The sequence below is a fragment of the Nanorana parkeri genome, unplaced genomic scaffold (genome assembly GCF_000935625.1).
Source record: "Nanorana parkeri isolate BGI_ZX_2015 unplaced genomic scaffold, ASM93562v1 scaffold764, whole genome shotgun sequence".
NCBI classification, from domain to species: Eukaryota; Metazoa; Chordata; class Amphibia; order Anura; family Dicroglossidae; genus Nanorana; species Nanorana parkeri.
This window is the reverse complement of record NW_017307032.1, coordinates 598,390-622,895: the sequence shown is the minus strand read 5'-3', so window position 1 is coordinate 622,895 and position 24,506 is coordinate 598,390. Positions and strand designations below refer to the sequence as shown.

Below are 24,506 nucleotides of genomic sequence, written 5' to 3'. Positions count from 1 at the left end.
TAATCCAGGAAGTAGTAAAGCTGAAATATGAAATAGTAGAACAAGCTTCGGGTTCTGCAATATATTACAACTTTGGCAGGTAGGATCTCTACTTTAACTAAGATCAGAGTGGGTGCTATATTCACAAGCCATCCCTGGAGACTTTGGTAAAGTGAGAGCAGCACAACCAAATGTGTTTCACAAAGCTTACATAGCTATCCAGATCTGCACATGTTCATCGCCTTTCACGTACACATGTTGTCTTGTAGTCATACAGTAAGTAAACCAAAAAGAGAGAAAGGGGCTTATGAGGTGTCATCTAGTATTGTCATCTAGCATCTGTATTGTCATAAGCAATATTTCAAACATCTTTAGTTATAAATATTATTGAATAAAATATTTGATTCAATAATATTTATAATTAAAGATGTTTGATATGGGGATATGTGATCGTGGGGTTAAGAGAGGCCCAATGCCTTTTAAAATAACATTGTATTGAGGGTGGTACTAATGATTCAATACTAGTAGGCATATATTTATGCTTTTATGGTGTTCTATAATCTAATTTTAATAAAGATGTATTTGCATTAGAATGTGTTGTTTATGCCTAGAATGACACCTCATAAGCCCCTTTCTCTTATACTTACATGTATATTTAGGGGTGAGATGTCATATTCGCATGGTGGCTCAGATTACCCTCTCTCTTTTTTCTTTTGTAGTCATACAGTATATATTGAAAGGCCAAGAGTGTGTAGACACCTGAACATCATACCTATATAAGCTTGTGGAACATCTCATTCCCAAACCATGAACATTAATATGTCATTGCTCCCCTCCCCAGGTACTGATTATGGATAGGAAGACCTGGTTCACAATCAGCAGCTCAATTTATCCCAAAGGTTTTCAATAGGTTTGAGGTCAGGGCGCTGTGTAGAACACTCATCAAATGTATTGTATTTGCAATTCCTAGTGGGAATCTCCTGGTCATATTTGTAATTCCTGCTGGATTGGCAGTGGTTAAAATTGACTAAAAATCGCCATGCCTAGCCAGCTTTTGGCCTTACATTCAGAGGACAATTTTTGCTAGCAAACGTGAAACTTGATCAGTAATTATAAGCAGAAACACCAGTTTAAGTGTTCGTTATCTAATGAAGAGTTTAACAGGCTGTTGAACAATATGGTTTCATTTAGTTCTGAGATTGCACAAGTACTAAGATGGTTCTCACCGCACAGCCTTGACCCGGTGCCAACGTCCATCATTGAATGTTCCATTCACCATTATGGAGACCATTCCACTGCCCAGGTTGTAGCTGCAGGAAAGATATTTAGACTGTATAATAGAGAAATACATTCCTCTCAAGCTTTACCTCCAAACATGGGTGGCAAATACTGTATACAGGTATTTAATCAAATTTGAAAATGTATAGGAGGACTCCTATTGAACCTGATGCATTTACTAGACTATCTTTAACGTAACAATATGATTTTTCTGCCTGTTAAAGTGTATCTGTAGGCAAAACCTTTTTGGATAGAGTGGGGAAGGGTTAGTCAAGTTTCTATTGCTGTCTGTGTTCCCATTGGGTACATTCACCCATTTATTTATCTTGGTGTGACCGTTGTCACCAACAAAAAATTAAAGGGGAAAGTGAGGTTAAATCCAAAATGTTGGTGTTGTCAATGAGGTGAGGAGAAATCTTCCAATAGGGACACCTTTCTAGGGACAAATGCCTGTGAAGGGAAATGTTGTGTTTTTGGGACAGGAAATAAGGGAAATTTACCCAATTGTATAAAGACAGCAAAAACTAAACTGGCAGAGCTTTCAACCATTCCCTACTCTATTCAAAATGAAAAAAAAAATAGCTTTGGCTATACATACATGTGTTGCGGTAAGATATCCTATTCACTTTGGACTTTTATTGTTGGCATAAAGCAATCAATTCCATGGCTCCACCCACTGTCCTATAATGAGGAATAATCCTTCTTTTTTTGGATGCCACAGATAGATGCCTGTCTTTCTTTGATTTCTGCCTGACTAGTCATGCCATGGATCATTATTGTTTGGACTGTGTTAGTTGTGCTTGTGTGTGCTTATCCTAATCAGCAGGCTGTTATCTCAGCTCCATTTACCTGGGACCTGAACTTTGTTTTGACCTGGCCATCATCAGCTGACTGTTATTGCCTATTATGAGGACCTACACCAATCTAGCATCTGCCCTGCCTGTTGGTGGCTGTTGTCCCGGGCAATAAAGAAAGTCTACTGAACTCGGTAACAAGCATTATCCTAAAAGGTCTAAATAAATAAATAACTGAGTAACAAAAAATACCTAAAAACTATAGTCCCTTCCTGAAGGCCCAGTGAAATAAAGTCACTGTTTGGTCTCATGGGGCTGTCGCCTCTCCACATGAGCAGTCCATCCTTCACGGTTGTCTTAAATCTCATGAAGATGTTTGTACGAGATCCAGAAACTCTGGAGAAAAAAAAGATATCATATATTAACTCTATACATAGTATACATGGATTTTGTTTTCTTTGCTAACCTTGTACATACATTACAATCAGTGAACATTTAGAAAACATCAAACTTTCTTGAAACTATAGAAGTGCCCTCCAGCTCCAGCCCAGGAGTTGTTGGGAGATTACTGGGCGGCACATTACACAGACCATTTAAAGTGTATCTCAATCCAAACACTTGTTCCTGTGTTGTCAAAACATGTAAAGTGTAACATAAAGGAGTTGTAAAGTCCCAGCGTATACTATCCTGTTGTAACATCAGCATTGTAATAAGAATACATACTAGAGATGTTTTTGATAATGCGATCAAAGCTTAGTGGAAAAAAATCCCTTTTATGTAGTGAATGCTGCCTTCTGTCTGCCCATCACTTTGCATCTCTTCCTCTGCTGCTTGATGTGATGAACTATACAGTATTTTTATACACACACACACACACACACACACACACACACCCCCCGATCAGCCATAACAATATGACCTCCCGCTAAACATTCAGCAAGTCTCCCCTTTTGCCACCAAAACAGCCCTGAACCGTCAAGGCATGGACTCCACTAGACCTCTGAAGGTGTGCTGTGGTATCTGGCACGAAACCGTCAGTAGCAGATCCTTTAGGTCCTGTAAGTTGCCAGGTGGGGACTCCATGGATCAGACTTTTTTCCAGAACATTCCACTGATGCTCGATTGGATTGAGATCTGGAGAATTTGGAGGCCAAATCAACACCTCGTTGTTGTGTTCCTCAAACCAGTCTTGAACCATTTTGTAAGTTAATTTTTGCAGCATATTATCCTGCTGAAAGAAGGCCACTGCCATCAGGGAATACCGTTTCCATGAAGGGGTGTACTTAGTTAGCAGAACATTGCCCAAAGCATCACACTGCCTCTGCCGACTTGCCTTCTTCACATAGTACATCTTGGTGCCGTCTCTTCCCCAGTTAGGCAACGTACATGCACCCACCCATCCACATAATGTCAAACAAAATGTGATTTATCAGAACAGGCCACCTTCTTCCATTGCTCCGTGGTCTAGTTCTGATGCTCATGTGCCCATTGTAGGTGTTTTGGAGGTGGACATGGGTCAGCATGAACACCCTGACCTGTCTGCAGCTACTTAGCCCCATATGGAACAAACTGTGATGCTCTGTGTGGTCAGACACCTTTTTATCAGAACCAGCATTTATTTTTTCAGCAATTTGAGCTACAGTAGCTCTTCTATTGGATCAGACTACACAGGCCAACCTTTGCTCCCTACATGCATCAATGAGTCTTGGCCAGAAATGAACCCGTCGCTGGTTCACTGGTTGTCCTTCTGTTGAGCACTTTTGGTAGGTCCTGACCACTGCAGACTGGGAATATCCCACAATAGCTGCAATTTTGGAGTTGCTCCAGTTGTCTAGCCATCACAATTTGACCCTTGTCAGAGTCATTCAAATCCTTACGCTTGTCCATTTCTGTTATGTATATATATAACATAATGTATATATGTATATACACACACACATATATATATATATATATCTATATTAAATATGAGCACTGTGGATCCATCCAAGCAAAGCTAAGCTACTTCAAAACATGGAAAGGAAAAGGAATGTAACAGAGGATCTACCCCAAATACTGATCCACACAGTGGCATTCACTTACCGTTTAAGAATTTCTCGGCTGTCATATATAAGATAACTGCGTCCAATAAACTGCGGGATTTCAATGGCTTCTGTAATGACTAAGAAGAACAATAATGTTTATTTTTTATCTGCCCACAGTCTGTGCAGTTCATATGTGTCTGTGATGGAGCAATACATACACTATAAAAAGGTCAAAACTATGTACCATAGGAACCAACTAGCAATGTTTAAATTGCATTGGGGTGTCAATGTAAATGAATGCCACCACAACGCATAGCAATTTGTTGTGGTAATGTGTGCCCAAAAATGCACCTTTTGCTGCACCAAATAGGTTTGAAGTCAGCCTTTAAGCAATACAGCCTGGTCTAGGTCCCGCCTCTGACTGTAGTTAGACAGTTTTATCGCAATGTATATAAAATGTTTATTTGAAAATCCACACCAATACAGGGTGACCCACTGACAAAGGAGTCACAGACAGCAGCTTCAGACTCTCTTTCTCTCTAACTGAAGATTGTCTGAACGGTGAAGGAGTCACTGCACTAACGCCTAACGCCTTCACTTGTGTGTGTAAATATCACCTTGAGCTATTAAGCTCTGTAATCAGGTCAACAAATGGACTAAGGAGATCCCAAAAAACATGTTGAAAGAGCTCCATCTGCCAGCTGCACATGGAAATGAAAAAGCAGAAAATTGCAATTTTAAAACAATTCCAAATCAGAAAAAAAAATATTTGTTCAAAATGTGTCCTGACCATAATTTAGAAATGAATACAAACTCACTATACATTCCCTTTAAATGTCATTGACATACAAGCATTTAGAACTTTGTATTGTTTTATATAGTTATGAAATATCTTAAACCACTCAACTTGGTTTTTATTCTATTTTTTTGTGTCCACGCCAAACCTTTTTGTTTGTTCTGCATAGAACCGAAAATAGACAGGGAATAGTAAGAACCTTTGTTCAGTTATTGTAGCGGTGTCAGAACGAAGAACTGCCCTTACCAACCAATCAAATGTTTCCCTTCTTTCCCTCATACTAGATACTTAGAGGTATATTTATAAAAACATTGCAGAGCCATTCACCCTGCGAATACCTGTGAATGTTCGTTCCATGTGAATAGAGGCAAAAAGGAATGTTCTTAATATATTTTCTTTTCAGGGCATTTGTAATGTAACCACATTGTGGCCACTAGATGGAGCTGATGAGTATAGGAAATAAATACATCTATTTTATGCTTCTCAGCTCCATATGCTGCAATATATAAAATGTTTGTTCTCAGGTTTAGATATCCTTTAAAAAAATTGCTACTGATTATGGCCAACAAATTGTGAACATTTCTTCAGACACTTCTCATGGGAAAAATTCCACATATGTTTCAATCCTGTCATTAAAATTCTTCTATTTTCCAATAACAGCATTATCTATGAAAATCGTTTCATGTGCAGGCAATTTTTTTTATTGATCCTTTGGGTTCAAACATTAAATGTGTAAAGAAGTAGTTATCTATACCTCATCAGGTTTATAACACCACATCCTTCATAATATACAAACCTAACAAAACTCACATTTGGGAATTTTAAGTTGTTTGATATAAAAAAAAACATTAATTGTATGCATTCATCATAGAAAATATATTAAAACATGTCTCTTTAGGAAGCAATAGATTTCCAAATGTAAATTCCAAGATATTACACACTGCCTGGCCAAAGATAAAGTCACACACTCTAATACTTTGTTGGATCACCTTTAGCTTTGATTATGGCCGCGGCATCGTTTTGATGAGAGTTTTCGTTCACACTCGTCCACCAAAACATTAAATTGTAGGTTTCCACACTGAATTGTGATTTGCTCCATCGGGGCTCAGGCACCGTTCTCCATTGCCGCCAGGTGTGCCCACAGTTCACCTTCTCCTACTATGCACGCCACACACAGCTCTCTGCAGCCACATTCACTTCCGCTTCGAGTGCTAAGTTAGCAGTGCTGACCGCTGACTTGCAGCGCAGCACAGCACTCAGGAGCTGAGCATCTGAACAAGCCTCTGGTCATTCAGTATATTCAGAAAGACAGCTGACCTAAATTTTTGGGCACATGACGTTGCTGAACCTAATCCTATTTTCAATGGATGGCTCCTACCTATTTGCTTAGCTAAATCTCGGTGGTAACTTTTGTTAGGTGTGTACACCAATTCATTTCTATACATATACATAGGTATGCATATGAATTGTTATACAATATGTTCTAATTTACAGTAGGAAGTCTATTGCAATATTGCTTTTTAAAGAGACATGTTTTAATATATTTTCTATGAGGAATTATTCAAATTAATGTTTTTCATATCGAACTATAGACATGTGCATTTGGATTCAGACGAACCTGCAAATCAACGAAAATCAGTTGATGCGGTGGTTCGTCATAATCCAAAATAACAAATTTATTATATGCTTGAATATGCTAAAACTATATTCGGGCATACATACATTTGTTTACAGGACGCGCTGCCATCTTTGATTATCTCTCAGTATACACCAAGATGGCAGCGCCCGTATGTTGGTGTATACCAAGATACACTCAAAGATGGTGGAGCGCAAGCGCAGAATGGCGGCCGCTTGTTCTGGATTTTCAGTGTGACATCACATGCTGAACGAGTAGTGGCCATAGCGGCCATCGGTGCATTCTGTGCAGGCGTGCCGCCATCTTTGAGTATATTTTTGTATACACCAAGATGGCGGTGCCCAAACATACGGGTGCAGCCATCTTGGTGTATACCAAGATACACTCAAAGATGGCGGACGCCGGCGGCTCGTTCTGCATTTTCAGTGTGCGGTTTTGGATTCGGAAGCTCGTTACCTCCAAATCTGAAATGGCAGAAAAAATTGTTTTCTTTGATAAATGGAAATTATTTTTTTGTCAGAAAACAAATTTTGTTGCCGTGCATATGTCTATCGAACACCTTATAAACCCCATATTACATATGTGTATTGTTAGAATTGTATTTTAGGTTTTGATGTTTGCAATGTGTGTGGCGACTTTTTAAATAAACAATGTGTTACAATTAGTAACTTAGATCCAGTCAGGCAAGACATCAAACACTGGTCGTACCATCAAATGATAAGATATCCAAATGTGATCAAAGTTCCAATGGAAAAGAAATGAAGCCACATTGACGTGTTTTTAGGCAACATTAGAGGAGTTTCCTCCCAAATTCTTTATTGGGGATTCCCTTAGTGGGCTAATTCTATATTCTGCTACCTATAACAGAGGCTAGAACAGTACTTACTATTAAAGCAGTAATTTCCACATTCTGCAACAAGTCAGCACAAAAACAAAAATTGATACAGAGAAATAAGAACTGATCCTGAGATACAGTCACTGAACATGTTATATATCCATCCATTCAACTACCTGGATAATAAATATAAAACTGAACATGACTTCAATTGTCTACATACTCTGAGCTGATCTTTGACCAGCAGCCATTAGTTAGCATTTGTACTATAAGAACTCATGCACGCTCATGTAAAACCTTCAGATCCGAAAATTGTGTATTTTTTTATTAATCTGAACGCAGCAGTATTGTATGCTATAGAGCAGGGGCAGGAAAACTCCGGCCCTCCAGCTGTGGTCCAACTACAAATCCTGTGTAGAGGGCCAGAAATTGCCTACCCATTTTGCTATAGACCCATGCACACCTCTGTGTTGACAGTGAAACTGCACTGCGTAAAGAGCTGTAGAATCAAAATAGCGGAATCGGCGTCTGTGGTCAGTAATTACGTGTGTATGCATTTAAATGTGTCAAATTTGAGGAATGGAACAAGAAATGTGCCGATCTGTGCATTTATGCGTCTAAATGTGTATTTACAGAAGCACTTTACTGAACATTAGATGAGTTTTCTATGCAGGATCTTGCTGCCATCCTCTGCCATGTATCTATAGATATCAATAAATGAATTATAACCATGTGCATGAGCCCTTAAGCAAACCGGTGGTCAAAAAAAATAACAAACACACACAGGATAGTTAAAGCCCCATTGAGCACCTTTAATTTTACTGACCAGCTCCCGCAATCTGCCTATGCATACCGACTTCCTAAAAGCCTAAGCTACCCATGGTACAATGCGATGGCCTAGCAAGAGGCCTGGTCATTGCCACACTGGGCGCACCAATGAGTCAACTTTCAGAAATGTTATATGTACATTGAAGGAGAAATAAAACCAAATCTTTTTCTGGCTGTACTAATGTATTTACTAATATACCCCTGTGACCTAAAGTCAGCATATAGGAGGCTACTGCCCACTATATGCTGACAGGGCAGAGCCGTGCTGCAGCCAGGAAGTATCCTGACAATATTATTGGGATCCATCCTGCTGCCTGATTGACAGCTGGCTCTGCCTCTCTAGATCCAAAGCCAACTGTACCCGCCCCTGCCCTGTCTGTCCCTCCAATGAGAGCTGAAGAAATCGAGAGAGGGGAGGGGGGAATCCCTGCAGGGAGGGATGACTGACAGTCACTGCTTTCTGCAGGGAGAAGATGAACTGAGTGATCAGCGGTTTGTGGTCGCTCAGTTCCCGACCTATAGAGCTGGCATGTGACAGTTGCAGTGTACTATGCCGACTCTAAGTATTGGGAAGAGTACATTTTACTGCCCTAATAGTTCTCCTTTAATAGAGGTGCTTTCATGGTGAGAGAGGGAAGGTATGTATATGACGATGTAAGCAACAATGTGTACAGTAACTTCCTCTTTGCATGTGTTGGTTTCTAGTGTTTCTTTGACCTCAGGTTCTATATACAAATATAGCAAAATACCTGGCTGAGGCATCCAAGAAATTCAGCTGGATTGTTTATAAAGCAACTCTTCTGGATTAGCGTAGTCAGGGCAGATGAATAATTATGGTATACTAGAGTATCTCAGTGTATAGCAAGCACAGGGCAAAGTCTTCCTTCCCAACTGGTAGGGAGATGCTGCTATCTAGTGGAAAGATCCAATGACAGCAAGCATCATCTACAAAAAGTTTAATCTATCATCTAAGTCACGTCTCAGGAACAGCCATAATACAGTGTATATCTAACGGTACACTACCACCCAACTTTCTGAGATGAGGAAGGGAGACACCTTCCAGCACAATGTACTTAAGCAATGGGCACGCTTCCAGTTATGCAAATCATTTAACACTTATGTTTCGAAAATGATTGCTTATACCCAGAATTGTTTTTTTTTAACCATTAATTTTCCTTTATACTGTCTTTGTGAAATAGATAACAAGATAATTAAGAGATAAGATGAAGGTTTTAGTGCAGAATAACACTTCTGGTAGTTGAATAGTTTTAATAGATATCAGTACATCAGGCCAAAAAGGGGGACAACTGTGGAGGAAAGAGGCACAGAGGGATTTGGTTCTAAATGAGGGACAGTTCAGGGGAATATGTTAACAGGAAATACATCAGTACATGGATATATCATTACAAATTATGACATTTGCCCATGTGTGTCATTTTTTTTACCTTTCTGACAATTCTTGCCATCAAATCCCAGCGGACAGTCACATTCATAGCTGTCATGTTTGGGTCTACAACTTCCACTGTTGGCACAGGGTGCATTGGCGCAGGGATGGGCTGCATTGACCATATTTACTCCAAAAACCAAGCCAGTCACCAGATTCATGATCCTGTCATTTAGTATAAGCTGCGTGCAAAGATAAATTATTTATATAGTGAGATGGATCATTGGACATACTACCTGCCATTGTAAAAAGATATTTCTGCAACACCTTTTGACCCTCCCCTCCGATGACCAACATAATCACTTTCTACATGTGTACAAACAAACTCATTTTTTTTTTAAACTTTCCAGATTCATATTAAGTCAAATTAATGAGCAGATATTATCTCTGCAGATCGGTGTCAGAGTTACTACTCATCGTCTGTGTATGTTGTACTGTTGTTTCAAATAAGATCTATGTTTAAAAAAATATTTAAAATGTTGCACCTACATAGACAAATTATAAACTTTTTGCCTAGGCACAAAAATAATAATTAGTATACTCCGAATAATAATTATGTTATACCTGGATACACAAACTATAGTACTTCAAAGAAATGCTCATCAGTGGGATGGATGTTCCTAAGTCTGGAGCCACGGTCTGTCATACCCTGGATATGTATGTGGCCATCCTAACACATACATAATTTGACATTTCATTGTATAACATTCTGCCAAGTGTTGTATTCGTGGCCAGGAATTATACAGCCCAATGTGTTTCCCTGTACTCACTTTCTGAATGCTGCCACTGAATGGTCGCATTACACCGGAGTTCTTCTTCACTGTGTCATAATCAGGAACTCCCCCAATGTAGATGTCGGGGTTACACTTTATCTGGGTAAATCCCCCCTGGAAGATACAGGTGTACTTATTATTAACAGTTCACAACATTTTACATTATGTTTCCAGATAGTTATTAAATGTTTGTTATCTCTTTATTTCCCATAATTATATAGTGTTACAAAATCCCACTGTGGACCATTCTGATCAATCCCAACCAGTCTTATGTCCCTACCACAGACACCTGCAAATGGACAGCTTTGTCATAAGACAGTTAGGCCCCTTTCAGGCGGTTGATCAGGTCAAGTTTTTCAGATGGACCCGACCGGATGCTCAATCAGTACAGCAAAAGCTTTTCTTTTCTTTTTACATTTTGGATAGAAACCCCTGTTAGTTTTTTCCAGCTGTGTCCAATTGTGAGATTTCCCTTTACCAACCTTTCTGTATACACAACAGGAATTGAGAGAAAATCTGAATTTGAAGTGACAGACAGTTTTCCCCAGCACATGTGTCCCCATTTGAAGATCTCCCCGCTGTTTAAGTGACATCATTTGGATTTTTCTTTCATTTCTGCCTTGGTGATAATGGGCACAGGCAGCTACAAAAGCCTGACAGAGGTCCTAATCTCCCAACACTCCAAATCTATTCTGTTGACTTTAGATATACTTTAAGTGGGTTCCCTAGTGCTGCAAATCACAGTCCTAACCACGAAACCATTTTGAGTTCGCCTTTTCAAATCGTTTCCACCATAGGCCTGTAAGGACTTTAAGGTTCACTCACCTCTGCTCATTAAATGACACCCCAAAAGTCTTAAATATTGATTTATCCATTGAATGAATGATGAGACTGTCAATACAAACCTCAGACATTCCCTCTACTTGTCTCTGGTTGTCCACTTGTAGCAAGCCATTCTTAGCTGTCCGAGAAACTCGCAGTTCATGCCACTGGCCCAGGCTTACCGGCTTCTCGCTTCTGAATTGCAAAAAATAAAATATATAATACGAGAAACATACAGTGTGGAAAATAATTATTTGATCCCCTGCAGATTTTGTACGGTTGCCCACTTACAAAGAAATTAAACGTCTATAATTTTTATCATAAGTGTATTTTAAATGACAGAATATCAACCAAAAATCCAGAAAAAACACATAATACAAATGTTATAAATTGAGTTGCAGTTCAGTGAGTAAAATAAAAAATCTGCAGGGGATCAAATAATTATTTTCCTCACTGTATGTGCAAACTCAATGCAACTCATGTGCAATGTATTTCATCATCATCTCCAAGTATGAAAAGATGATAATATAGCTCGTAAGAGTTTCTACTTTGGCAGGACTGTCCAATTTCTGAGCTAGATAATGATAATGACCAATATGGAAGCTTCCATATATAATTACAAACAAGCAAGGTGTATGTATGTGTATGTATGTGTGTATACTGTGTGTGTGTGTATATATATATATATAGTAAACTGTTGTTCTCCTTTAACAGGAATTAGTGTGTGCTAATGTCATCTACAGGACAGTCTGAAATAGACTTTCAAGCAACTTAATAGACAACAATATTAAAGCAGCTTTATAAACAAGCATATCAGGCACTGGGTATGTTAATGGCATCTGTTGTGAGGTAACAAACAAAAAGAAATCACACTCTAACTCCCTGATGACCAACAGGACACAGGCACACTGGCAGGGCTCCTGTCTGCCCGCATCAAAGTGCCGGCTTTTTCAATACTCATCACTGTAAAGGTGTTGGTTTTTCTTTACTGATTTACTTTCGTACTTTATATATCTATATATATTACAAACATTTTGAATTATACATTTTGACTTTCTTGTGTTGTCTTCTGTGCAAAGAGGGACATGACATGGCTAAAGCAACTTAACTAAAATGTAGTATAGCCCAAATGCAGCTCCTGGGACTTTATATTGTCATTGTTCTGTTCTCAATAATTAATTGATCTAGTTTACACCAGTGACTTGGACTGACACAAAAGTCAGAATCTTCCCACAATGGCTTATGTAAGTGAGTCAGTAGCAGTTTAGGTTGTGACAATATCCTCCTTACACAAACAAAAAGTAAGGGCTAAACAAGGATAGGCAATCCACATCTTGTATGATATATTAGGCACAACTTTCACCTTTCCCTCATTTGGAACCAGATCCCTCTGTCCTTCTTTACAACTTACCGTAATTGTCTCTCTTTTTCGTCTAATATACAGCTATCAATGAAAATGTGCTATTCAACGGCCAAAAGTGGTATTATTCACCTTTATCCTACCTCTTAATTAACTTGCTTGCTATTTTTAAAAGCCAATATAAAGGAAACCTGATGGTGGAAAACAGCAGTTTAACCAATCATTTTTGACATATAAAAGCTTAATGGTCAGCAGAACTGGTGGCATGACAGGAGTGTGTCCCTTCTCTAAATACATTGTGCTGGAAAGTGTGTCCCTCTTTCTCATCTCAGAAAGTTGGGAGGTATGCATTATGCCTTTCATGTTTTTGCCATTTTTATAATACAATTGTGATCATTAGGATGACTAAGACCTTCCTCTTGAACTAACTTACACACATTTACCTTATCACGGCTGTTCCAGATCCGCAGTCAAACCTTAATACCACATAACCATTCACCATGGTGATGGAAATGAAATCTTTGCTATCTGTGTCATAGCTGTAGAGAATGGTCCCATCTTCTAAATCTGGCCGGAAGGTCATATCGAACTCCATGAAGGAAAGGTAATGGTGAGGTTCAAATGGCCACCTTGTCAAAGCGAAGGAGCGGCTTGACTCATTAAACTGAGGGATAGCCAGGATGAAAGCTAGAACACAATAAAATAAGTTAAGAGATTACCAAACCTTGATGCTTACTGTACAGTATCATACAGTATACGCTGGCCCTTCTTTAAACAGTTAGTAGGTTTATTAATTTCCAGGACCAGAGCAGTTTTCGGGTTTCAAAGATGATTTCATTTTGCTCCATATGAAGATAGGAGTTTTCAAATTGTGTCTAAGCCCAAACCATTTTCTTAGTTTCGCACAGGTTTGCCATATTTTCTTTCCTTTGCTGTCTGTGCCCCGGTTAGGGAGATACGCCTCACTGTCTGTCCTAGATATGCCTCAATGTCTGTCACTGTGACTGGAATTCAACATTTTGAGTGGTCACCAAAACAACAATAGAGGGGAAATCTTGCAGGGAACCACTTATTGCTGGGGCCCTTTCTTTTCTGTGAATACCTTTCTTCTTATTGGCTGCAGGGCCGGACTCCTGACAAGGCCACCGAGGCCCGGGCCTCGGGGCGGCACAGGTTTGAAGTCACCCGACGCCCGAAACATGGAGTTACGGGCGCCGGGCGGTAATTTTTTTCTACATTTAGCCCTGCTTTGTACAAGCAGGGCTAAATGAAGAATGGGAGAAACCACTTGTTTCTTTACAAGTGATCTTGGCGATGTCACCAAGATCACTTGTAATTAGATAGCAGCCGGTCCGTCCTCCCCGCCGCCCGCCCCCCGCACCTACCTCTGCATGCTGGCTCTGTCCTCCCGGGTCCGTCTCCCGGCTCTGTCCTCTCCTCGCTGGCCACCTCCATCTACAGGATGGAGAGCAGGGAGCAGAGCGGCAGGGTTAACAGTAACCCTGCCGCTCCGTGTAAACAGTGAGAGGGGAGAGCAGTCTTCCCATCTCACCTGTCACAGGAGTTCCAGCACAGCTCCTGTATTGGAGGTGACAGGGTCAATAAAGAGAACCTGTCACCTCCAAATGCGATCACACAGGGGTTTGTTATCTCCTGTGTGATAGCAATAAAGTTAAGTGGAAAAAAAATAGATCAAAAAATTACTTAAATAGAAAATAAATAAATAAGTAAAAAATAATAAGTAATAATAATTGCATTAAAAATGAAAGTAAAACGTAAATAAATAAAAAGTAAAAAAAAAGAAAAAATAAGAAATAATAAGAAAATAGTTATAAATAAAAAATAATAAGATAAAAAATTAAAAGATGACAAGATAAATAAAAATTTAAAAAAGTGATAAAAAAAGTTAAAAAAAGAAGAAAGAAACATTAAAAAAATTCAAACCAACCCTGCCACCCCCGCTATCTGAGGGGGATATGGGGGGGCGCATTGCGGAACCTGGCCGTGGGGGCAGCAGGGAGAGTAAATCCGGTCCTGATTGCCTGGTATGTCTACAGGACAGGAAATTAAGGGAAATCTTTCCAATGGGACACATATGACAAAAAACAAAAAAAACAAAAGCTCCCCTATTGCCTATCATACCCTGTCCAAAATAAAACAAAAGTCTTTGCTTTAGGTTTGAGTAATAAAGGAATAAAGACTGTTCACTTTGCAAATGTTTAGTGAAGATTGGTGAAGCCGTGTTCACCTAAATAATTTAATACAAGCAAAAATCTTGTATTTTTTTCCAATTTTCCTCGCACATCCTGGGGAATGTGAAGTTTCAAATTATTTACTAAACTATGTGAGCATTGTAAAAGTTCTGCTCTTTTTGTCATGTGCATATATTAGTAAAAGCAAATGAAAGAATGTGCTAATGAATTATAGATTATTTCTGGTTTCCTCAACAATAGAACCTTCTGACTTCTCTCATTATTCCCCTACCCTACAGTTCTCTTGCAGAAGTTAGCCAGAAATATCCAGAAGTGGTCAAAAGAGAGAAACATCATACGATTATTTTTTTAATTTCTCTCCCCAAACCCCCATTGACAGTTGGCTGCTAACATCAAATCCTCAGAATGTATTGCCTTACTTTGGCTACAGAAGAAAGCCAACACAGCTCCTGCACTAAAAACCTCACAGATTCCAAATTCTGTAGATAAGAAAATGCAAATAATAATAATACTTATTTTATTCCAGGGCAACTAACAGCAGTAGGGAAGCAATCATTCACTAGGGTTCATGGAAACACCGGAAGTCATAAACATTCTGCAAATAACAGAAATATTTGGAAGAGGAATAAAGTGAATGCTCCAACTGGGTTTGAACACATCTCCATTTTCTGTTAAAGGTTTCTTTTGGGAAAGGTTGAAGTCTAAGAAGTTGTGATGTAAAGTGAACCTGTACTGTACTGCATTTGCAAAATTTGCTTGAGAGAGCCTGACTTTACCTTAACAGTGGCTGTATGGTTTTGCCAACTGTTTTCCACCCGGCTCCTTCCATTTCAAGTCTCATATTCAAGTTTGTCAAGCCAGGAGGTCAGCACAGACACCCATGGCTCAAATTTAGGTCTTCCATGTCTACGCTTTTTTCTCCACTGTATCTATGGAGGAGGCCAGGGTTGTCACACAGGTTGGACTTCAAACATGTCTTCTTTTGTTCATTTTCCATTACATGGTGGATTGATAGGACTAAGTAATTTACAGTAAGGTTCCTTGTGCTGTTTTTTCAACTTATATGAATTGACAAGGACGCAGCATTTCTGGTAAACAGGTATTTTCCTTGATGAAAAAAAATATTTGCCTGAAAAAGAAAAAACTAATGCAGCCACCACATCTAAAGACTGGTACCCTGCAATATATTATGATGTTGCTTTGAGCGCAGAGACACACGTTAAAGGAGAATTATGAGGTGAAGGATTTTCACTTAGCCTCATAATCTGAGCCGACCTGTGACAATGAAACTGTCACAGTTCGGCTCAGTAGATCGGGAAGTGATCGAACACATACCGTCACTCGCTCACTTCTCGATCTATCCGTGCAGAGAGCCGCGACTGTCACTCACGGCTCCCTGCAGGGATTCCCCCCCTCCCCTGTCCGATCCTGCAGCGCTGACTGGCGGAACGGATGGGGGAGGGGGCGGGTACAGCTGGCTCTGCCGTTAGATAGGCAGAGCCAGCTGTCACTCACGCAGCTGGGTGGATCCAGACAGAATTGTCGGGATCCATTCCGGATGCGGCGTCTCAGTATACCATGAGCTGTAGCTCGCCATATACTAAGCTTTGGGTGACGGGAGGATGCTAGTTTGTGTCCTCCCGTTACAAGTAGGAGAACTATGGGGAAAAGCCCTAACCCCATAGTTCTCCTTTAAGAGTAGACAGCACAATATGTCTGTTATTAGCCAAAAAGGTGTCTTCTGTGCTCCTCTCTGATTTCATTTTACTTAGTTACTGGGGCAGGACTTCCCTTGTCTTTATAGCTTTTCCCTGCCAACTACTGATTAATTAATGTCCATAGCAACTGGTCTGGAATCTCTTGAATTTCGCCATAAAATGAAATGTGAAACCTACATGTTTGCTTCTCGGAAAAACTCCACTTTCTTTCCTGAAATCAGCCCCAACATGTGTAATAAGTAGAATTATTCTTTATAGAGAAAAAATAAAGGTATCCTAGTTCTGTCTTACCTTCCTCGCAGTGACGGCCCTGGAATCCTATAGGACAAAGGCACATGTAGGAGTCAGCTGACCTCGATGTACAGGTTCCTCCATTGACACAGGAAACTTTATCACACACCCCAATACTGCAGTCACCTGTGTGTCAGCAAAGAAAGAAATTTATATATAATCTGCAATTCATTTTAAGGATTTCTGACTCTTATATTTTTTAATAGACAAACAGAATAGTTAGCTTATAAAGTTTAGCTTATAAATCCCCATTTCTTAAAATGCATTTTCACTTATGCAGTCAAATTTGAAAACAAACTCCACTATATGTTTGTTACGTGCTCCTAGTCACATAGCATATATGAATAATTTATTAAAAAATACACTCCATTTTCCCAAAAAAAAGTCACGCACTCTATTTCATTGGACAGCCTTTAGCTTTCATTACGGCGCGCATTTGCATTGGAATAATTTTGATAATCTTATGCAATATCACAATATTTATTTCCATCCAGAGTTGTATTCATTTTTCACCAAGATCTTGTAGTGATGATGGGAGAGTCGGACCTCTGCGTAAAGTCTTCTCCAGGACCTCCCAAAGATTCTCAATGGGGTTAATGTCTGGACTCTGTGGTGTCCAATCCATGTGTGACAATAATGCCTCATGCTCCCTGAACTACTCTTTCACAATTTGAACCCGATCAATCCTAAAATTCTCATCTTGGAATATGACCAATGTGCCATCAGGGAAGAAAAAATCCATTGATGGCTGAACCTAGACCATAATCCATTGGAAGGCTCTGACTTATGCTTAGCTAAATCCAGGTGGCAGGGGCTGACTGGCAACTTTTAGCCCAGGGGGCAAGTACAACCCAGAGGCCCATGGTGCAGCAACTTGGCCCCTCTCTCCCTCTTCCCCACCTTCTCCCCGCCCCTGTCTGCCACTTGTGCCATCCATGTAACAGTAGTGTGAATGTATTTATCGGTTTAGGAAATATAAAGCACACTGGTAGTGGAGAGATGCCTCGTCAGGGCTGTGCGTGTGCATGACTGCTGCGACCTGGTAGTTCTGCCACTAACTCAGAAATACATTGTACAGCATTGCAGAATGGCATTGGCTATAGAGAACTACAATTCCAAGCAATACATTACACAACAATGCAGAATACCATCAGCTATAGAGGACTATAAATCCCAAAAATAATGACTACCAACAGCTATAGAGAACTACAATTCCCAGCAATACCATTATACAGCAATGCAGAACAGCATCAGCTATAGAGGACTACAAATCCCAGCAATAGTACATTATAGCTGGTGGAATTCTGCATTGCGCTGTATAATGTATTATTGCTGGGTTTTGTAGTCCCCTATACAGCGCAATGCAGAATACCACCAGCTATATAGGGATACAACAAATTCCAGCAATACATTATACATTGAGTGTATAATGTATTTCTGGGATTTGTAGTCCTCTATAGCCAATGGTATATTGCTCTCTATAATATCCAGGTGGTGAGTTTTTTTTGGACAGGTAGTGTATTTTTTACGTTTTAGATGTGTCTGTGTAGCTGTAGCCTTTGCAGGCTTCTCTTTCAATATTCAAATGACAGGAAACTCTGGCTGTCCCTATAATGAGTCTAGGAGAAGACTGAGCTCCCCCTCATTAACATAGAATGTTCTAGATCTGTAACCATCTTTTTAGGACAGTGTTCAAATCTAGTTTACAACTAATAATGAGATCTGCCAGCACAGTACAGTATATTAAACATATTCAGGTATGTGGAAGGGAACATGTAACAAATCTAAAATAGGCATTATCCCCATTTACCTGCAAAAGTGGAAATACTAAGACCTGAGATTTGGTCACCCTCTAAGTAAAAAGATATATTAATACAATTTATTTACCAACATCAGCCCCGCTGAGTGCCTTTCCGAGTGGCCACTGTCTCATGTCAATGTTTCTTCCATTTACAGACAGGGACTGGATGCAGCCTTTAAATCCCCGGTTGGTCCCTGATGACTTCACCAGCCAGTAAGAACTTGGTGCCCCACCCAGGTATAAGGGAGTTCGAAAGGTGATCTTACTGTACTGACCCTGGCGGAAAAAGACAAACATAGTGCAACCTCCAGTAAAGTAAACTCATTATTACACAATATGCTTAATTGAAAACATCCTTGAGCCCCAGCATTCTTTATGCCGTTATGCCGAAAATAAGGCAAGTCAGTAAATTGGGATAGGAGGGGATCAGGGCAAGGCAACTAGCCCTGCAGTAGGGGAACACAAAGTATACATTTGAATCCTGTGTGTCACATGTGAACAGGTGCTGAACTGTGCATATAGACATGCCCTTGTAGATACAGTGTAGTGTATAGTATTTTCTGAAGTTCTGTGTGATGCTGATTTATATTAGAAATAGTTTACATTTTAATTTATATCTAATGGCACGCTCCAAGTACCCACCATTATAATAGCCAAAAAAAAAAAAAGCAGGGTAAGATATTTGAAATAATGGAAAATACACTATATGCACAAATGTGTGTTGATACCTGACCATCACGCCTGCAGTATATGAGCTTGTTGGAAATCCCATAGCAAAACCATATGCATTGATATAGACCCCACCTCTTTGCAGCTATAATTGCAGCCTCCATTCTTCTGGGAAGGGTTTCCACAAAATTTTGGAATGTGTAGAAATTTGTATTTTTTCAGGGGGGGAATTGTGTGTGAGGTCAAGTACTGATATTGTAACAGTGTGTAATTTATCCCAAAGGTGTTCAGTAAGGTTAAGGTCAGGGCCCTGTGCAGGCCACTCGAGTTCCTCCACACCAAACCCATCGAGCCATGTCTCTATGGTTCTGGCTTGTGTACAGGGGGACATTGTTCCTGGAACAAAAAAAGGCCTTCTCCAAACTGTTACCACAATGTTGGAAGCTCACAATTGTCTAAAATGCCTTTGTATGCTGTAGCATTACCAGTACTCTTGACTGGAACTCAATAATTTGGAGGAAAGTCCACATACCATACAGTTTAAGTATTACATGAGTTTTGTAAAAAATTTTTTATGGCTTATCAAAAAAACATGGCTTATCAAATACTGTATATCCCCCACAGCCATCTATTTGTTGTCACTGGTGGTGTTGTGATGTTATGTGTCTTACCGGAGATTTCCCGGACACGGGAGTGCTGTTATCAAGCTTAATCCACCCGTTCAGACCTTCTCTGTACACTGTCACAACATGCCAGGTACCTGGTTTGATTTTGCTGTCACTTGTAATAATAGCAGTCCCAGTACCACAATTATAGCTGAAGAAAAAAAAAGAAAATATGCAATAGATAGATAGTTGATGGAGTTCCTGCACTGACCTAAACTGTAAGCCTACGTAGACTGGAAAAGATTAAAGCTCTTGTTTGGCTCTTGCTGCTATCTGGGGCTCTATGAAAGATATCCCCCCTGACCTCCTGTCCCCCAATTCCTGTCCTGAATAGCTCTCTAACAGAGCCCCAGATATCAGTAAAACCCAACAGGGGTTCTAACCCTACCCTACTCTATCCACAGGTAAAAATAAAATCTTGGCTGGGTATATAGACTTTAATTCCATCAAAGTAAACCTGAGAAATACAGATGCTCACATTGTTGGCTTTTGAAAATGCTAGCTAATTGGCTTTCTTTGGCTTCTAAACTCTGAGAAACCCTCCTTAAGTAAGCAACATACCATGACTATCAGCTTTATGCCAGAACTCCTGATCTGCATGCGTATTCCAATCCCATGACACTTCGTGACAGTCAAGGAACTGGTATTTTTTAGGAGAGTTCACCAATAGTAGCCTCCGTACTTCCTCCCTACAGCTAGCTATGAGTAAGGGCTGGGAACAAAGCTTATGTTTAAAGACCTTTGCCTAGACTTCCTTGCTTCAATATGTGTATGGGCTGATAGAAGCCCCTCCAAGAACCAGCATGTTCTCGTTGCCCTGAACGTGGCTTGGAGGTTGAGCGTGTTCCTCTGTGTTCAAAAGGCTGAAAAAGGCTGACCTGTGGACTTCCTTTGTTTTAAACTGCTTATTATAGTTCATAGTCCACCTAAAGACTCCTGACTCTATGCACCCCAGAAGGTGGTCAGTGCAGAGTTGGTGGGAGTGGAGTGGATGGTAGGATTGCATAGAACTTACCGGAATTGTACACTCCTGCGAATTATGGCCACTGACATGAAGTCTCCGCGGCCATATTCATTTTCACCACAGTAGAGCAGTAAGCCATCATCACCTTGAGCCTAACACCAAACACAGAATTGTCAAACATATAACAAAATAAATAGACAAGAAAAATATAAAAATAGACAATATAAAATAACAGCGCATGCAGAATAAAGTCTTTGAGAAACAGTGAACACAACATCCTGCAATAATGATTCAAAATATGGGTTCGCTAAGCCCCCATTTACAGTTGAGCGTTGGCATCTTTGCCCATTTTTCATGCGCCATTTTGTTCCCATTTGAACACAAATTTTCAGGCTTGAGCATCTTTGTTTTAGCCAGTGAAAAGCTAGGTAGTAGGAGGAGAAGCCTATTAGGTGCAAAATTACACGTACAACACACGTTCATGCAACACGTCCCAGAGAAGCTTCTGTACCTTCTGTTGAGCAGCAATACGTTGCTCACATATGAATGAGTGCAATATGATAACACGGAAATCTGAGTGTCAAACTCTGAAAAAGTTCTGGAAACACACTTCAAATTGCCTAGGTATGAATGTCTCCCCTACGTCTCCTTTTCAAGGAATACCAAACCACATTATCTAGCACACCGACCAGAGCCCTATCATAGAGCGTCACCAGATCTTGGACTTTACCTCGCAGCATAGAACGTGACTGGTTCCTGCCTAATGTCTCGGTTAAGACAGACCTTCTCGGTTGCAGATTCCTCCAGGTTTCTAACAACCTCTCCAAAAGTAAGTCTAAATTTTGTACACCATCCTTATTTGAAGAACTACACCATTGCAGTCTTGTCTGCTCTTCTTTCTCCCGTACCCCCACTTTTTAAATCCTGCTTAATGAACACCATATAACTGAAAAGTTTTGCAAACAAAAAAAAATAGATTTCTGTTAGCATTTTATTAGCAAATGTAAGACTACTATGACCTTACGTGCTGAACCAGCCTGAGTGCTGGGATCTCATACTTGGGTGTTTATCACCCCCGAAAAGTAGAACTGCCAGATCAATTAAGATGATTCTATGGAGAACTGGGAAGAGATATGTAATAACCTGACCCCCTTTTGAAAATGCTAGTTGCCTTGCTGTCTCTAACCTCACTGGGTTTGATTTACTGAAGGTAAATAGGTTGTTTACTTTGCAAAGTAATCTTCCCTTAGGTTAAAATGCACCTGGATAGAGTGGAGATGGATTGCAAGCCTGTCAGGTTTTTATTGTTGTCTGTGTCCCCGTTAGCGAGAGTAACCCCCCCCCCCCTTTTTGTCCTGGTGACCGTTATAACTGAAAGTGAAAGAAATACCCAAATTTTGTGTTGTCATCAGAACAGGAAAAGATGGCAAATCTTCCAATGTGGACACTAGAGCCTGCTGCCCATCAGGGATTTCCTCTCTTTTCCTAATGTGCCTATGAGACCGTAAGTGAAGGAAAATCTCCCCAATTGGAGACAAATGACCAAAAACTACTCTATCCAAAAGTTTAAAAAAAATTTGGCTTTAGCTCTACTTTAATGATTGAGGTGAAGCTCTGCTGACTTCCATCATCCAATCATGTGCAGGGAAAACTACTGTATTTTAACATTTCCATGCAAGTGATTGGGTATTCTTTACATAATGAATTTTACCCTATTCACTAAGATAAAAGAAAATTCCCTGGCAAAGTGAACAGCCTATCTGTTTTTGCTAAATCAATCACACTGGATAAGAACAAGAATGCAGCACGTGAAGTCAAAACTCCAACTCTCCATAATAATTCTAGGTCAGTGACTCAAAGCACTGGGGGAAGATCAACAAAACAGCCATACACATTGCATTTTCCCTCATGACAGGTTTCCTTTAAATGTACATGGCCACCCTGGAAACTGGCCACCCAGACCAGCCCGAGCATACATGCTTTGACCTACACCTTAAAAGTAGAGACTTTATCTTACTATGTAATAAATATTAATGAAATATTATCAGACATCAAACCACTCACCCTGAATTCCACAGTAATCTGAAATGTTTGGTATGAATTCTTCAGCGGTTCAAAGGTCATGTAGGAGTGGCCATAAAATTGAGGATATTGTACGTTAATATCTAAAAAAGAAAAAAGTTCAGTTAGAAATAATGCAAAAGTCTAAAAAATATTAAAACTGATCCAAACAAGTACTCAGAATTATGAGAAGAGAAGAAAGGAGAGGAAAGGAGAAGAGAAGAGATAAGAAAAGAGAGAAGAGAAGAAGATAAAAGAGAAGAGAGAAGAGTAGACAAGAGATAAGAATAGAAGATGATAAAAGATAAGATAAGAGAGAAGAGAAGAGAAAAGAGAAGAAAGAAGAGAATAGAGAAGAGGAGAGAGAAGAGATGAGAAGATAAGAAAAAAGAGAAGAGAATAGAGAAGAGAAAAGAGAAGAGAAGAGTAGACAAGAGAAGAAAAGAGAAGAGAGAAGAAAATAGAAGAGAGAAGAGAAGAAAGAAGAGAAGAGAAGAAGAGAAAAGAGAAGAGTAGACAAGAGAAGAGAAAAGAGAAGAGAATAAGAGAAGACGAAAAGGGAGAAGAGAAAAGAAAAGAGAGACGAAGATAATAGATAAGAGAATAAAAGAGAGAAGAAGAAAAAGGAGAAGAGAAGAGAGAAGAGAATAAGAGAAGAGAGAAGAAGAAAAGGAGAAGAGAATAAGAGAAGAGAGAAGAGAATAAGAGAAGAGAGAAGAAGAAAAGGAGAAGAGAATAAGAGAAGAGAAGAGAGAAGATAATAAGAGAAGAGAGAAGAGAATAAGAGAAGAGAATAAGAGAAGAGAGAAGAAGAAAAGGAGAAGAGAAGAGAAAAGAGAGGAGAGAATAGAAGAGAAAGAGAAGTGGAGCACCACACCAGCCAACTGAATATTTTATTTCATATTTAAAAGAGTATTATTTCATATTTAAAAGAGTATTAACAATGTAGGGGGTCTCAATGGGGACCCCCCTACATTGGGGCTCTGTACATTGGAATATTTGGTTTTGAACAATAACAGACACTAGAACACTAGAAGCAGCTGCTTAAAGCTGAAGTTTTATGTCCTTATATTTTGACTTCCCTGGTTCCACCTATTCCATCTAATGACATAGAATGAAATTTTTTGAATAAAACTTGTTGTTTTTTTTTATTCAGTGATGTCATCACTGGGTATCTGTGCTTTTTAGCAATGCAAGCAGATCATGTCTGATGGGAGGGGCCGGCAGGGTGCTGTGCATAGCTTCCTGAAAACATCACAGAACCTTAGTACTCCTCTCAGGAGCCCAAAGCCACGATGCAAGCAGTGAGCTGGCTCTTGGGAGGAGTTAAACAACTATCAAAAGACCTTGATGGGTGGACACCAGTCTGAAAGTGTGGGCATTCCTAGGCTGGTTGCGTTTGTGTGCAGACCACCCTAGGTATTTCCCACATGTGATGCTGAGCCTTCATGACTGAAAGAACTTAAATGGTGCCATAATTGTTTAGGCATTATGCCAGGTCACCATTTACTTCCTGGAGATCCAGTTCAGAGATGACACAATCATGTAAATATTG

At 39.8% G+C, this 24,506-nt stretch overlaps 1 protein-coding gene across 1 annotated transcript in view; it reads right to left on the bottom strand.

Annotated features, from left to right (window-relative positions):
* The window catches only part of EGFLAM (EGF like, fibronectin type III and laminin G domains), a 117,622-nt gene that overhangs the window by 2,343 nt on the left and 90,773 nt on the right, over positions 1-24,506 (bottom strand). Inside the window, exons 10-22 of the mRNA XM_018564600.1 lie at positions 22,955-23,055; positions 20,942-21,042; positions 19,933-20,077; positions 18,679-18,868; positions 16,792-16,917; positions 13,013-13,256; positions 11,293-11,404; positions 10,385-10,501; positions 9,616-9,796; positions 7,394-7,417; positions 4,134-4,212; positions 2,304-2,447; positions 1,206-1,289 (exon numbers count right to left, since the gene is read on the bottom strand). Coding sequence (XP_018420102.1) covers positions 1,206-1,289; positions 2,304-2,447; positions 4,134-4,212; positions 7,394-7,417; positions 9,616-9,796; positions 10,385-10,501; positions 11,293-11,404; positions 13,013-13,256; positions 16,792-16,917; positions 18,679-18,868; positions 19,933-20,077; positions 20,942-21,042; positions 22,955-23,055 — 1,648 coding nt within the window. The remainder of the gene's footprint in view (positions 1-1,205; positions 1,290-2,303; positions 2,448-4,133; positions 4,213-7,393; positions 7,418-9,615; positions 9,797-10,384; positions 10,502-11,292; positions 11,405-13,012; positions 13,257-16,791; positions 16,918-18,678; positions 18,869-19,932; positions 20,078-20,941; positions 21,043-22,954; positions 23,056-24,506) is intronic.